Source organism: Pan paniscus, chromosome 2 (genome assembly GCF_029289425.2).
Source record: "Pan paniscus chromosome 2, NHGRI_mPanPan1-v2.0_pri, whole genome shotgun sequence".
NCBI classification, from domain to species: Eukaryota; Metazoa; Chordata; class Mammalia; order Primates; family Hominidae; genus Pan; species Pan paniscus.
In genome coordinates, this window is record NC_085926.1 from 47,843,158 (window position 1) to 47,858,334 (window position 15,177).

At 43.1% G+C, this 15,177-nt stretch overlaps 1 protein-coding gene across 50 annotated transcripts in view; it reads right to left on the minus strand.

Annotated features, from left to right (window-relative positions):
* MAP4 (microtubule associated protein 4) overlaps positions 1-15,177 on the minus strand; it is a 229,206-nt gene that overhangs the window by 23,985 nt on the left and 190,044 nt on the right. For 45 of the 50 annotated variants that reach the window (XM_063602309.1, XM_055109833.3, XM_055109828.3 and 42 more), the window contains 2 exons: positions 2,681-2,787; positions 957-1,172 (listed from right to left, as the gene is read on the minus strand). In XM_063602309.1, the coding sequence (XP_063458379.1) occupies positions 957-1,172; positions 2,681-2,787 (323 nt within the window). The remainder of the gene's footprint in view (positions 1-956; positions 1,173-2,680; positions 2,788-15,177) is intronic. The other 5 variants (XM_057301737.2, XM_057301736.2, XM_057301733.2 and 2 more) reach the window with 1 other exon arrangement.

The window sequence follows — 15,177 nt, forward strand, 5'->3', positions numbered from 1 at the left end:
CAGAGAGAAAGCTTTACAAGATTTTATCATTACTAGTTTATGAGAGGATTTTTCAGTTTCTTGGCCAGGGCTTCAGCCTAGACTTCAACTCCTAGGTTCCACAGTTTTCTTCACCATATTAAATTAAAAACTGACATTTTAACATGGGAAACTATTTCGTACCATGAATTTAAAGAGTACTATCAGGCTGACCTAAAGGCCCTTCTCAAATAACACAAGATGTTAAGGAATGCAGCCACAGCCTCCACTATCCTCTCCTCCTGGAGCAATTCTGTAACACTAATGCTGCTCCAAATGTGACCAGTTTCTGGGCAATACAGAAACCGTGGGTGACCTGGAAAACTGGATGACTTCAGAAGTAGCTCAGTGAGAGGTGGCCTAATGCCCAAAGCAAAGTAAGTTATCACATCATGCTGGAACATGCTGAGATAAGCTGGAAGAACTAGTTATATCACAATAGTAATGGATAAAACTTCTGCAGGATGATAACAGGGAAAGACAAAGAATTACATTTGATGTGGGAATTATACCAAAAAAGAATATTTAATTGGTATGTGGAGTAGAGGAAACTGGTTAATAAGTGCTTAAATAGGTAAAGAGTAGGTAGTTGAGAGAAAGGAGGAAGAACCTAAGTAGATGGAGTATTACCTCCAAACAGGGAAGGGAAAGGTAAGAGCATAAAAGGGCTTCAAAATGTTAATGTCTGCATCAATGGGCCCCAAATTGATTTCCTTTTTTTTTTTTCTTTTTTTGGCTGCTCCTTGTGGAGCAGGGCTAACCCATAGGCAGCGCGTCCAGAGTAGCCATGCCAATTTTCAAATCACCCTCCCCCCCATTTCCCTTGCCTTTTCCCAATTCCACCAGCCTGATTCTGTTGTCTGTTAGCAACAAGGATCTGTCTATCTGACACTCAGGGGAACAATTTTCCTCGGCACAGTAGTTAGGTGACCACTTACCTTTGGCTTCACGTCTTTTGAAGGTAAGATGGAAGGCCTGGCAGAGGCGACGGCAGGGCGTTTGGGTGGGGCAGCTGGTACTAAGCCTGAAGCAAGGCTCATGGGTTTTTTATTCAACCCACCAATGGTGGTGGGAGCTGGCTGCTTAGGGAGAGAAGTGGGCTGTGTTTTGGCTTTCGATGTTGAAGTCTTTGCAGGTTGAGTTGTGGCCAAAGGCTTTAGGTTGATTGTTGTTTATTTTTTATTTTTATTTTTTAAAGGGCAACATCAAACACACAGACAAGAATAAAAACAAATTAAAAAAAGTATAAATTGCACAATTCAAAGTAAAATTATAAGCAATGAGGATAGATGCAACTTAAAATTAGCATTTCTTTCTTCTGAGCTCAATAAATAATGGAATGAAACCAGGATAGAGAAAGAAAATGGGGAATAGTTTCTTTTTCTTTTTCTTTTTCTTTTTTTTTTTTTTTTGAGATGGAGTCTCTCTCTGTCGCCCAGGCTGGAGTGCAGTGGCGATCTCGGCTCACTGCAAGCTCTGCCTCCCAGGTTCAAGCGATTCTCCTGCCTCAGCCTCCCAAGTAGCTGGGACTACCAGCGTGTGCCACCACGCCCAGCTAATTTTTTGTATTTTTAATAAAGACGGGGTTTCACCGTTTTAGCCAGGATGGCCTCGATCTCCTGACCTTGTGATCTGCCCGCCTCGGCCTCCCAAGGTGCTGGGATTACAGGCGTGAGCCACCGCGCCTGGCCTGGGAATAGTTTCTTAATGATAGTGGCACAAATTCTGGCAGTTTGGCACCTGAAGATTTAATTCAGTAAAACAATTAACTCTTAATAATTAACTAACTTTTGGTGGCTATTCATTCAGCCATTATTACCTGTATTTTTTTTTAATAACTTTTTAATTTTTTGAAGACCCTGGACAACATGCTGAAACTACCTGTATCTTGATGGGACAATAGCAGCCACAGCCTACAGTGTGGCTTTTGAACTTTGCAATAAGTACTAGTTATGCATCTGAAGCTATATGATCCACCTTCAAAATCTGCATTCTCTTTTCATGAATGGATATTTCAGAATCTTTTTTTTTCTTTCATCTAACGCTGAGATAATAGCAAATAATTCAGAATTTATTTCAGAATATTTTTGCAATTGTCCTTTTTGTTGTTGTTAAGGGAAGTTGAAACAATCTCTACAGAACTTTTTTTTTTTTTTTTTTTTTTTGAGATGGAGCCCAGTGCAGTGGCATGATCTCGGCTCACCGCAACCTCCAACTCCTTGGTTCAAGCAATCCTCCTGCCTCAGCCTCCTGAGTAGCTGGGATTACAGGTATGCATCACCACGCCCAGCTAATTTTAGTATTTTTAGTAGAGATGGGATTTCACCATGTTGGTCAGGATGGTCTCCATCTCCTGATGTGATCCGCCCGCTTTGGCCTCCCAAAGTGCTGAGATTACAGGCATGAGCCACCATGCCCGGCCTCTACAGAACATTTTTTACAGATATATAAGATAATAGGGTCAAAGGCTGAGATTTTAAAGTTGGTTTAGGCCACTGTGGTAAATGAGAATACAAGATATTTTCTAAGCATGTCCAAACATGAGGAAGGACAATAACAGCTCAGAAAAAAGAAATTTCATTCGTGATTCAAGCAATAACAGCAGAAGATACTCCGTTTAAAAATTATGGCAGTAGAAGATAACCACCATTCTGGCACCTACCTTTGTTTTCTTCTCTGGGCTTGGTGGGAGCTCCTTGTTCGGTGGGGTGGTGATGTCATTTCCGGTCCCACTCACCACAGGCCTTCCTTCTTCTGGCCTGGCTATTCCTAAGGGGAGAGGGTGAGTGGGAATTATGCTAAGCAAACATTTTTCACGCCCATTTTGAAAATACAAGGTTTAGCAAAGACAGACCACTAACTAGCACTTCATTCTGAAAAAAGTCCACAGGGTTGTGCTGCTGAAATGTGGACAAGCCTCCCAAGTTCTCATTGTGATAGAGGACAGTTTTAGATTCCTCAGATTCAGGGAGCCTGACCCTGTGGAGAAGCAGTCTAAGGGACACATGCACAAATGATCAGTGGAAAGAAATGGTCCTTTAAGTTTGGTTTCCCTTCCCTAGAGACCAAAGGGACTCTGTCTTCCAACCACTAGCTCTCCAAGCAATAGGACAAAAACCTCTTCTACCAGTCTATCTTTGGAATAAAGGTTGCTGTGAGATGGGATAAGAGCCAGAAGATCATTCAATGACTCCCTTTCCTTCCTTTCCCTATAAAGAACCACTTTATGGAGGATGTGAGATTAACCTGATCCAGTTCTAACAGTGACCCAGATTTTCAACAAGGCCAAGGAGACCCATGGAACCAGACTCAGGGCCAGAAATAAAGTCTCCTGCCTAAGGCAACATAGCCTCCTCTCTGTGGAGAGGTTACTCTGGATTTCAATAGGACTATACCTGAGAGCATTAAAATACTGTGAAATGTATAACCTTGTTGTGGGGGAAGGCATTTCTAACTGGCACAAAGTCAAGAGGCCACAAGAGATAAGTTTGACTAAAGAAAAATTAAAAACTTCAATGTGGCAAAAAACAAAATAAGACACAACACTATAATAAAAGTCAAAAGGCAAATGACAAACAGAAAAAATACTTGACCCTCATACCAAAGACAAAGAGCTTATTCTATAAATTACTCCCACAAATCAGTAACTGCTACAAAGGCCAATAATCCACTGGGAAAATGCAAAACAATATGAACAGACTTTATAGAAAAGAGATACAAAGTTTTTTGAAACTATGAAAAGATGTACAATGTTAAGTATAAGAAAAATAAAAAAAACCCACTGAAATGCCATTTTATTTTTTGAGACAAAGTCTTGATCTGTCACCCAGGCTGTAGTGCAATGCTGCGATCTCGGCTCACTGCAACCTCTGTCTCCCCATTCAAACAATTCTCCTGCCTCAGCCTCCCAAGTAGCTAGATTACAAGCATGCACCACCACACCCAGCTAATTTCTGTATTTTTAGTAGAGAAAGGGTTTCACCATGTTGGCCAGGCTGGTCTCAAACTCCTGACTTCAAGTGATCCACCCACCTCAGCCTCCCAAAGTGCTGGGATTACAGGCATGAACCACCATGCCTGGCCTGAAATGCCATTTTAATATTAACATATTGTCAAAAGTCCTAAAATTTTAAAATAACTACTGAGAATAATATAGGGAAATATACTTGGTAGGTATGTGAACTGTATGACCCATAGGCAGGGCTGCCTGGCAGTGTCATTGTCTGAAAATTACAAAGACAGATAAATTCTAATCTAGAAAACCAATTTCTAGTAATTTATCCTAGAAGTGTATTTACACACCAGCCAAATAGTAAATGTGCAAGGTTTCCACCAGATCATTGTTTCTAAAAGCAAAAGAACAACCCAGAAGTCCGTTAATAGAAAACTGGTTATTATGGTAGAAATATCAATGTAATCTCTGAATGTGAAAAAATAAAGCATGGAGAAATTCTTTTATGATTACTATGCAATGGTCTCTATTAAGTGAAAAAAAAACAACAAAGCATAAGTATAATGTGAAACTATTTGTCTTGAAAAGGGATGAGGGAAAAGATATTGCAAATACACTTATATATGCATTTTAAAAGAATTTTTGAAAGGATTGTAATTAAACAGAACAACGTTTTTGAGGGAAAGGATGGGACACAAAACTGGGGAGGTTAGGAGGCTTAAAACTTTGAGAAATAATTACAGATTCATAGGAAGTTGCAAAGAAATACATAGGGAAGGTCCCTGTGTACCCTTTTACCCAGTCTCCCCAAGTGTTGATATCCTACGTAAATACAGTATACTATCAAAACCAAGAAACGGAGACAACCCACAGAGCCTACTCAGATTTTTCACTTTACATGCACTCATTTGTGTGTGTGTGTGTTTGTGTGTGTGTGTAGTGCTATGCAACTTTAACAAGTGTAGCTTTGTGTAACCACCACCACCACCTTAGCCTCCCAAAGTGCTGGGATTACAGATTACCTGGCCTGGAGTGGCTGGTTACAATCAATAGGGCTTCTTCATGTTACCCCTCTATAGCCATATCTACCCAATCCCCTTTCCAATCCCTAAATATATGGCAACTACTATGTTCTCCATCTCTATAGTAACTTCCAGTACACTATATTTAAAAGAGTGGTGCAAGTAGACATCCTTGCCTTGTTCCCAATCTTAGATAGAAAGTATTCACTTATTCACCATTAAATATGATGTTAGCTGTAGGCTTTCTGTAGACGCTCTTTGTCAAGTTAAATAAGTTCCTCTCTATTCCTACTTTGCTGAGAGTTTTAACATGAATGGCTATTTGATTCTGTTAAACGATTTTTCTGTGTTTACAATTTATTTTCTTCAGACTATAACAGATTACCTTTTTTTTTTTGAGATGGAGTCTCACTTTGTCACCCAGGCTGGAGTGCAGTGGTGTGATCTCAGCTCACTGCAAGCTCCGCCTCCTGCCATTCTCCTGCCTCAGCCTCCCAAGTAGCTGGGACTACAGGTACCCGCCACCACACCTGGCTAATTTTTTTTTTTTTTTTTTTTTTGCATTTTTAGTAGAGATGGGGTTTCACCACGTTAGCCAGGGTGGTCTCCATCTCCTGACCTCGTGATCCGCCTGCCTCGGCCTCCCAAAATGTTGGGATTACAGGTGTGAGCCACCACACCTGGCTGACAATTACTTTTGATTATTGCACTAACCTTGTATACCTGAAATAATTCCAATTTCAGTTTTTTTTTTTATTTTTTTTTAAGAGATGAAATCTGTTGCCTAGGCTGCAGTACAGTGGCGTGATCACACCTCACTGCCACCTGGAACTCCTGGGCTCAAGAGACCCTAATGCCTCAGCCTTCCAAGTAGCTGGGACTACTGGTACGTGCCACCATACCTGAATAATTTACAAAAAAAATTTTTTTGAAGAGATGGAGGTCTTGCCATGTGGCCCAAACTGACCGGTCTCAAGCAGTCCTCCCACATCAGCTTCCCAAAGTGCTGGGATTATAGGCACAAACCACCATGCCCCATCATAATTTCAATCTTTTAAATTGATTCAAGTTGGTTTTATGACCCAAGATCCATCTTGGTGAGTGTTTAATGGACACCTGAGAAGAATGTACATTCTGTCACTGAGTGGAATTTCCATCAATGTTTATGAGATTTTGTTGTTTGATGGCACTGTTACATCTTTACTAACATTCTGTCTAGTAGTTCTATCAACTGTTCATAGTGGGATACAGAAGTCCCTAACTGTAATTGTGACTTTGTGTACTTCTCCTTTTAGCTCTGTCAGTTTTTGTTTCATATATCTTGATGCTCTGTTTTTTGGTGTGTATACATTTAGAATTGCTAAGTTTTGTAAATGTAAGGATCAATCTTAGTGGGATTGATCCTTTATTCTTTTCTCCGACATCTACTTTGTCTGATATTAGTATAGTCACTCCAGGACACGTAATCTTTAATCCCAGCACTTTGGGAGGCTGAGGCAGAGGATCACTTGAGGCCAGCAGTTTGAGACTAGCCTGGGCAACAAAGTGAGACTTCCTCTCTACAAAAATCGAAAGAAAATTAGCAGGGCATGGTGGTATATGCCTATAAGACTCAGATACTTGGGAGGCTGAGGTGGGAAGATTGCTTGAGCCCAGCGAGTCAAGCCTGCTGTGAGCTATGATCAGGCCACTGCACTCCAGCCTGGGCAACAAGAAAAAACAACTCTATATATATATATATATATATATATATATGCATAAATAATCATTATATATAGCTACTGCTACTTTAAAAAATTGTTAACATGATATATTTCTTTCCATCTTTTAACTTTCAACCTACCTATGTCCTTATGTTTGTTATGCATTTCTTGTACATAGCATATACTTGGGCAATTTTTTTTTCTTTTTAAGACAGGTGTGATCATGGCTGACTGTACTCACTGTAGCTTCTACCTCCTCGGTTCAAGTGATCCTCCTACCTCAGCTCCTGAATAGCTAGGACCACAGGCATGTGCCACCATGCCTGGCTAATTTTAAAATTATTTGTAGAGATGGGGTCTCCCTGTGTTGCTCAGGCTGGTCTCGAACTCCTAGGCTCAAGTGATCCTTCTGCCTCAGCCTCCTAAAGGGATTACAAGCAGGAGCCACTGTACCTGGCCTACTTGAGTCATTTTTTAAAAATAATATACTCTTCCAATCTTTGTCTTTTAATTGTAGTACTCAGACCAGTTGCTTCTAAAATAATTCCTGATGGCCAGGTACAGTGGCTCACGCCTGTAATCCATTCAGCACTTTGGGAGGCCGAGGTGGGCTTATCACCTGAAGTCAGGAGTTGGAGATCAGCCTGGCCAACAGGGTGAAACCCCATCTCTACTAAAAATACATAAATTAGCCGGGCGTTGTGGTGGGCGCCTGTAATCCCAGCTACTTGGGAGGCTGAGGCAGGAGAATCGCTTGAACCTGGGAAGTGAAGGTTGCAGTGATCTGAGATTGTACCACTGCACTCCAGCCTGGGTGACAAGAGTGAAACTCCATCTCAGTAAATAAAAAAATAAATGAAATAAAGTAAAATAATTACTGCTATGTTAGGGCTTAAGTCTGATATTTTATTTTTTATTTGTTCTCTCTTTTTCTCATTTCTGTTTCACTTTCCTGCCTTCCTGTTGGTTACCTGAACATTTTTAATTTCCTTTTTTCATTTTTTCAAATTACATCTCACCCAAGGTTACCTGAACATTTCTTAGAATTCTATTTTTATTAAAAAAAAGCTTTTGAGTATATTGCTCTGTATAGTTTTCTTAGTGGTTGCTCTAGGTATTACAATATACATACAACAAACTGGTATCAATGTTCTACTACTGTTTTTTTCTCTAGAGATGGGGTCTCACTGTGCTGCTCAGGCCGGTCTCAAACTCTGGGCTCAAGTGATCCTGCCGTCTTCAGCCTCCTGAGTAGTTGGGACTACAGATGCACACCACCACACCCAGCTATGTTTTACTACTTTGAGTGACCTACTGGAACCTTACTTCCATTTAGGATCCTTTATTTTCTCCCTACTTTAATTTTTTTTTTTAAAGACAGAGTCTCACTCTGTCGTCCAGGTTGGAGTGTAGTGGCACAATCTCGGCTCACTGCAACCTCTGCCTCCCAGGTTCAAGTGATTCTCATGCCTCAGCCAACCAAGCAGCTGGGATTACACGTGTGCGCTACCATGCTTGGCTAATTTTTCTTTTTATCTTTAGTAGAGATGGGGTTTCGTCATGTTGCCCAGGCTGGTCTCAAACTCCTGGCCTCAGGTCATCCACCCACCTTGGTCTCCAAAAGTGGTGGGATTACAGGTGTGAGCCACTGCGCCCAGCCCTAAGATATGTCTTAAGTGTTTCCTCTTCATAGATTAAGCACTACATCAGATGGCATTACAATTTGTGCTTCAAATATGATTTATGACTTTAAAAAATTCATGAGGAGATAAGTCTATTATATTCCTTTTTTTTTTGGAGACCGAGTTTTGCTCTTGTTGCTCAGGCTGGAGTGCAGTGGCATGGCTCACCACAATCTCCACCTCCCGGGTTCAAGCGATTCTCCTGCCTCAGCCTTCCTGAGTAGCTGGGATTACAGGTATGCGTCACCACGCCCGGCTAATTTTGTATTTTTAGTAGAGACGGGGGTTTCTCCATGTCGGTCAGGCTGGTCTCGAACTCCTGACCTCAGATGATCCACCCGCCTTGGCCTCCCAAAGTGCTGGGATTACAGGCATGAGCCACCATACCCAGCTATTTCCATATTTTTACCTATTCCATTGTTGTTCTTTTATTTCTGAAATTCCAAGTCTCCTTCTGTTACCATATCTTATTTTTTTGGAGAGCCTCCATTAGCCATTCTCTAAGGGTATGTCTACTAGCAACAAATTCTTAGTTTTCCTTTATCTAAAAATGTCTTTTTTATTTATTTCCCCTTCATTCCTGATGGATTGTTTTACCAAATAATTTGCAGTTGACAGTTCTTTTCTTTTGGCACTTGAAAAATGTTGTGCCACTTCTTTTTGCATTCCCCAGTTTCTGATAAGGAACAGGCTGTCATTTAAATGCTGTTTCCTCAGCACCATAAGGAAGGTTAAAAAAAAAATTGCTGTTTCCCTAATGCATCATATCTCTTTGCTTTTTTTACAGATTTTTGTCTTTAGTTTATAAAAGTTTAATTATGAAAAGTCATGGCATGATTTCTTCACATTTATCCTATTTGGTATTTGTTCAGTTGCTTGAATCTGTAAGTTTTGTCTTTTGTCAAATTTGGGATGTTTGTTGTCATTATTTCTTTGAACAGTTGTTCAGCCTTGCATCCTTGCTCCTCTCCTGCGATTCTGATGATACAAATGTTAGATCTTTTGTTATTGTCCTATGGGTCTGAAGATATGTTTTTTCCTTGTAGACCATTTTTTCGTCTGTTGTTCAGATTGAATAAATCCTATTGATCTGTCCTCAACTTCACTGATTCTGTCCTCTGTTATCTGCAGTCTGCTGCTGAGCCCATTGAAGTTTTTAATTTTAATTATTATATTTTTCATATTGACAATGAACATTTGGTTCTTTTTATGTAACTTCTATTTCTTTACTGAGGTTTTTAGTTTTCATTTGTTTCAAGAGAATTCATAATTGCTTGTTAAAGCACTTTTATGATGGCTGCTTTAAAATTCTGATTTTGTACTTTAGCATGCAATCACCCTGTTTATATTTAGTCTACAGGTTATGACTGTAGTTCTGATGACAATTTGGTTTCTAGAGCCCTTGCAATGCATTTATGGCCTGTTGTGTTCTGGTTCTGCTAAGGTTCTAACTAATCCCTTTTGGTACTGCCTGAAAGGGCTGTAGGGACTTACCTGGGTCACCCAGTGTCAGCACATAGGGGCTGAGTGATGCTGGAACCATAGAATAGAGAGCTTCCTCTGGACTGCTCTCTGGCTGCCTGGGACCCAGGCAGACCTCCTGTTTGATCTCTGCTGGGGTTGCTGGGAGCAGGAAACACCTACCTCGGGGGCTTTCTCTTGCTAAGGGGAAGGAAGTAGAGGTTCTGAAACCTACGAAAGTCTCCTGCCCCTGGGTAGAGGATTACAAGACACCAGGGCTATAGAAGCCACTGGTGCTGTTACCTGGTAGGGGACAGGCCTCCCTGCAGTTGCTGGTGATGTGGGCGGACCAGGCCTATAGCTTCTGCTGAGTATGGAGTGGACAACAGGAAGGCCCTTATGGGCTGCATTGACACTGTACCTGCAGGCAGACTGAGTCCACTGCTGGGGATGGGTAGTGAAACAGGGCTCACCATTAGGTCTTTGCTGGGTTTTTTTCTTTCTTGTTTTTTTGGCAATAGAGAACAGATTTTCTCTATTTGTTTTCTTTTTTCCTTTCCTTTTCTTTTCAGTCTATGCCTGTTGGTAATTCCAGGTTACAGGCCTCTCCAGTGCCCAGCCAGGGATATGTAGGAGACAAAAAGAAAACCCAGGGGATGGACGCAGTGACTCATGCCTGTATTACCAGCACTTTGGGAGGTCAAGCAAGGAGGATCACTTGAGGTCAAGAGGTCAAGGCTAGCCTGGGCAACACAGCAAGATCCCATCTCTACCATCAATCAATCAATCAATCAATCATCAGTCCCAGGGAATTCACTGTATTGCCATTCCTCAAGTCCTGAGAGCCCTACCAGGTTTGCCTTCTTTCTACCTCATATTCTTTTATGGAATTATCTTCAATTATTTCCAGACTATTTAGTTGTATTTACAGGGGAGGAGCAGAAAACAATGAGATGATACCATCTTGTCTTGGTAGGAGGTTTTTGTAATGGAGAGCACTTTGTACTTTTTGATGTTTGAACCATATGTACTTTTAGTCAAAAACTGAGTATTTTTCTAGTTTTAAAAATGTAATGGGGAAAAACCATAGCCAACAACTGTGCAAATTTGTTAACGCCTTTGTTCTTTTTTTTTTTTTTTTGAGATGGAATCTCGCTCTGTCACCCAGGCTGGAGTGCAGTGGCGCTATCTCGGCTCACTGCAAGCTCCGCCTCCTGGGTTCATGCCATTCTCCTGCCTCAGCCTCCCTAGTAGCCGGGACTACAGGCGCCTGCCACCACGCCCAACTAATTCTTTGCATTTTTAGTAGAGTTGGGGTTTCGCTGTGTTAGCCAGGATGGTCTCGATCTCCTGACCTCATGATCCGCCCGCCTCGGCCTCCCAAAGTGCTGGGATTACGGGCGTGAGCCACCGCGCCCGGCTAATGCCTTTGTTCTACAGCAAGCTCAAAGAAGATCTTACTTGTGTAACTAGCTGCCACTGGCCCCAGACCACTATAAATATTTTTCAATAAGTTCAGCATTTTTCAGTAAACAACATATTTCATAAAGTCGCATTGTCTATGATACAGGCATGCAGTAACTCAATCTATACAAATAAATGTAACTGTGCATAAGCAGAAACTGCTTTCTCTCTCCCAGAAGGTAGCTCTCACCAAGCCCTTTCCCTTGTCTCATGGATATATAAGGCAACTTCTTTTTTGTTGTTTGTTTTGAGAACTGATCTTGATCTATCTCCCAGGCTGGAGCACAGTGGCATGATCTTGGCTCACTGCAGCCTTGTCCTTTTGGGCTCGAGCAATCCTCCCACCTCAGCCTCCCAAATAGTTGGGACTATAGGTACATGCCACTGTGCCCACCTAATTTTTGTATTTTTTCATAGAGATGGGTTTTTTGCCATGTTGCTCAGGCTGGTCTCAAACTCCTGGCCTCAAGTAATCTGCCTGCCAAGGCCTCCCCAAGTGCTGAGATTACAGGCATAAGCCACCAAGCCCAGCTATCAGGCAATTTCTAGAGACCACCACCCACATATCCCCAGAGTTTCACAAAAGCAATGTCTGAAGTGGAACTTATTAACTCCTTCAATGAACTGTGCTCTTCTGTTGGGTCTTTCCATTACCTATACTACCACTGGCTGGGAAAACCAGCCTCACATCACAGCATGACCTTCAATTCCTTTTTCTCACACACCTTCCAAATTCCAGTTTCACTTTATCTTCACCTGTTATATTTCCCCTCTCATATCCTCAGCGTTTCATCTGCCACTACCTGAATCAAATTTCTAACAGGATTGTTTGCTTTCAACTCTTTGTCTTCCAGTTCATCACACTTACTGAGAACAAGTAAATCTTCCTAAAGCTGACCTGGAGCTACTTTATCTGCTATCATAGGCAGTCACCACAGTTTCAGAACATGGTAGTGAGAGGTGACAGCGTGCTGGCAGTTCTCAGAGCCCTCGCTTGCTCTCGGCACCTCCTCTGCCTGGGTTCCCACTTTGGCGGCACTTGAGGGGCCCTTTGGCCCGCCGCTGCACTGTGGGACCCCCTTTCTGGGCTGGCCAAGGCCAGAGCCAGCTCCCTCAGCTTGCAGGGAGGTGTGGAAGGAGAGGCGCGAGCAGGAACAGGGGCTGCGCGCAGCACTTGCGGGCCAGCTGGAGTTCCGGGTGGGCGTGGGCTTGGTGGGCCCCGCACTCGGAGCAGCCAGCCAGCCCTGCTGGCCCCGGGCAATGGGGGACTTAGCACCCGGGCCAGTGGCTGCAGAGGGTGTACTGAGTCCCCCAGCAGTGCCGGCCCATAAGTGCTGCACTCGATTTCTCACTGAGCCTTAGCTGCTTTCCCGCGGGGCAGGGCTCGGGACCTGCAGCCTGCCATGCCTCAGCCTCCCACCCCTCCATGGGCTCCTGTGCGGCCCGAGCCTCCCCGACAAGCACCACCCCCTGCTCCACGGCGCCCAGTCCCATCGACTACCCAAAGGCTGAGGAATGCGAACGCACCACGGCGCAGGACTGGCAGGCAGCTCCACCTGCAGCCCCAGTGCGAGATCCACTAGGTGAACCCAGCTGGGCTCCTGAGTCTGGTGGGGACGTGGAGAGTCTTTATATCTAGCTCAGGGATTGTAAATACACCAATCAGCACCCTGTGTTTAGCTCAAGGTTTGTGAATCCACCAATCGACACTCTGTATCTAGCTGCTCTGGTGGGGCCTTGGAAAACCTTTATGTCTAGCTCAGGGATTGTAAATACACCAATCGGCACTCTGTATCTAGCTCAAGGTTTGTAAACACACCAATCAGCACCCTGCGTTTAGCTCAAGGTTTGTGAATGCACCAGTCGACACTCTGTATCTAGCTGCTCTGGTGGGGCCTTGGAGAACCTCTGCATCTAGCTCAAGGTTTGTAAACACACCAATCAGCACCCTGTGTTTAGCTCAAGGTTTGTGAGTGCACCAATCGACACTCTGTATCTAGCTGCTCTGGTGGGGCCTTGGAGAACCTGTGTGTCGAAACTCTGTATCTAACTAATCTGATGGGGATGCGGAGAACCTTTGTATCTAGCTCAGGGATTGTAAACGCACCAATCAGCGCCCTGACAAAACAGGCCACTCGGCTCTACCAATCAGCAGGATGTGGGTGGGGCCAGATAAGAGAATAAAAGCAGGCTGCCCAAGCCAGCACTGGTAACCCGCTCAGGTCCCCTTCCACACTGTGGAAGCTTTGTTCTTTCGTTCTTTGCAATAAATCTTGCTACTGCTCACTCTTTGGGTCCACTCTGCTTTTATGAGCTGTAACACTCACCGTGAAGATCTGCAGCTTCACTCCTGAGCCCAGCGAGACCACGAACCCACCGGGAGGAACGAACAACTCCAGACGCGCTGCCTTAAGAGCTGTAACACTCACTGCCAAGGTCTGCAGCTTCACTCCTGAGCCAGCGAGACCACGAACCCACCAGAAGGAAGAAACTCCGAACACATCTGAACATCAGAAGGGACAGACTCCAGACGCACCACCTTAAGAGCTGTAACACTCACCGCGAGGGTCCGTGGCTTCATTCTTGAAGTCAGTAAGACCAAGAACCCACCAATTCCAGACACAGTAGTAAGCTTTAAACTTTTCAGTGGGACATTTGAAGCTTAGCAAGATTGGATTCCAAACAACTTTCTAGAATTTTCTCCCATTATTTCTTGTCACATATGTAAAGACGGCTTTGGAATATTTCCTTAACCTATACTCTCTCCTTTAGAGAAGCCTCAAGGTGAATGAAGCGGGTGGGTCTAAATGGCTCAGATTGGTTAAGAAGGCTATGGGACCTGGTATAGAGTTGACTGGACCAAGCTGAGCCAATAAGATATAATTACTCACTCATTGTCAGTATAGACAAAGACATGGAAATGACAGTCATGCAACATCGGAACCCTGACATATATGGTGGTAACAAAGCTGGCCACAGAGCTCAAACCATGGCAACTCAATGCTATTCTGTCCTGGGCAGAGTTACAAGGGAAGCAAAAAGAGATGACAGAAGAAATACAGATTTTTAAAGGAAAGAGAATGGAGCACATGTGCAGGGAGAAGCAGAGGTCCCAAGAGAGATATACACAATGGCAGCAGCCTGGCCACATTTCCTGTGACTGGATGCCCTGAGATTCCTCCATTGTTCTTTTACCTAACATGAGCTGTCTAGGCTTCATACCTTTGTTTAATATGAGTTCCCTTGCCTGGAAGGCTTTCCCTCCGCATTATTTGGCATCCCAGGGTTCCAAGGCCCACCTCAAATGTGACTTCCTCCAAAATGTTTCCACAATTCACAACCCTCCCTCTGCCTCCCAGTCCTCCAACTGGATCGAAAGTTGCTTGAGGATAAGGATAATTTCCAGTGCCTAGATAGTGAATGCAAATGGTAGGCATGTTAAATGAAACAATCTTCATATAAAAGTTTTATCTACAGAGTGGTTAGCAGAGTCAGCATTTAAACATTTATCGGGTGAATGGATTGGTGGATTTGTCAGTCATCTGAAATTTTTTTCTATTAGCACAAACTTCTGTTAGTCTGAATTAGAAAGAACTTGTTCTGAAACAAAGTCTTCACTCATGATCACCTAGAAGGTATGTGGTACTGAACAAAGCACCTGGGGATCAAGAAAAAGAGGACAAAGTCCTGTCCAGGAAGAGCTTACAGTTCTGTCACAGCTAGAAGGAAGCAACAGCATGGGACACCTGAATGCTTGTAATTCTGGAGTCATAAGAAATCAAAGAGGAACTATTAAGCTTCTTTGCCTCCATAAAAAAACGTGCTTTTTATCTCCATAAAAAACAAAAAATGTTTTTTATCTCCATAAAAAAACA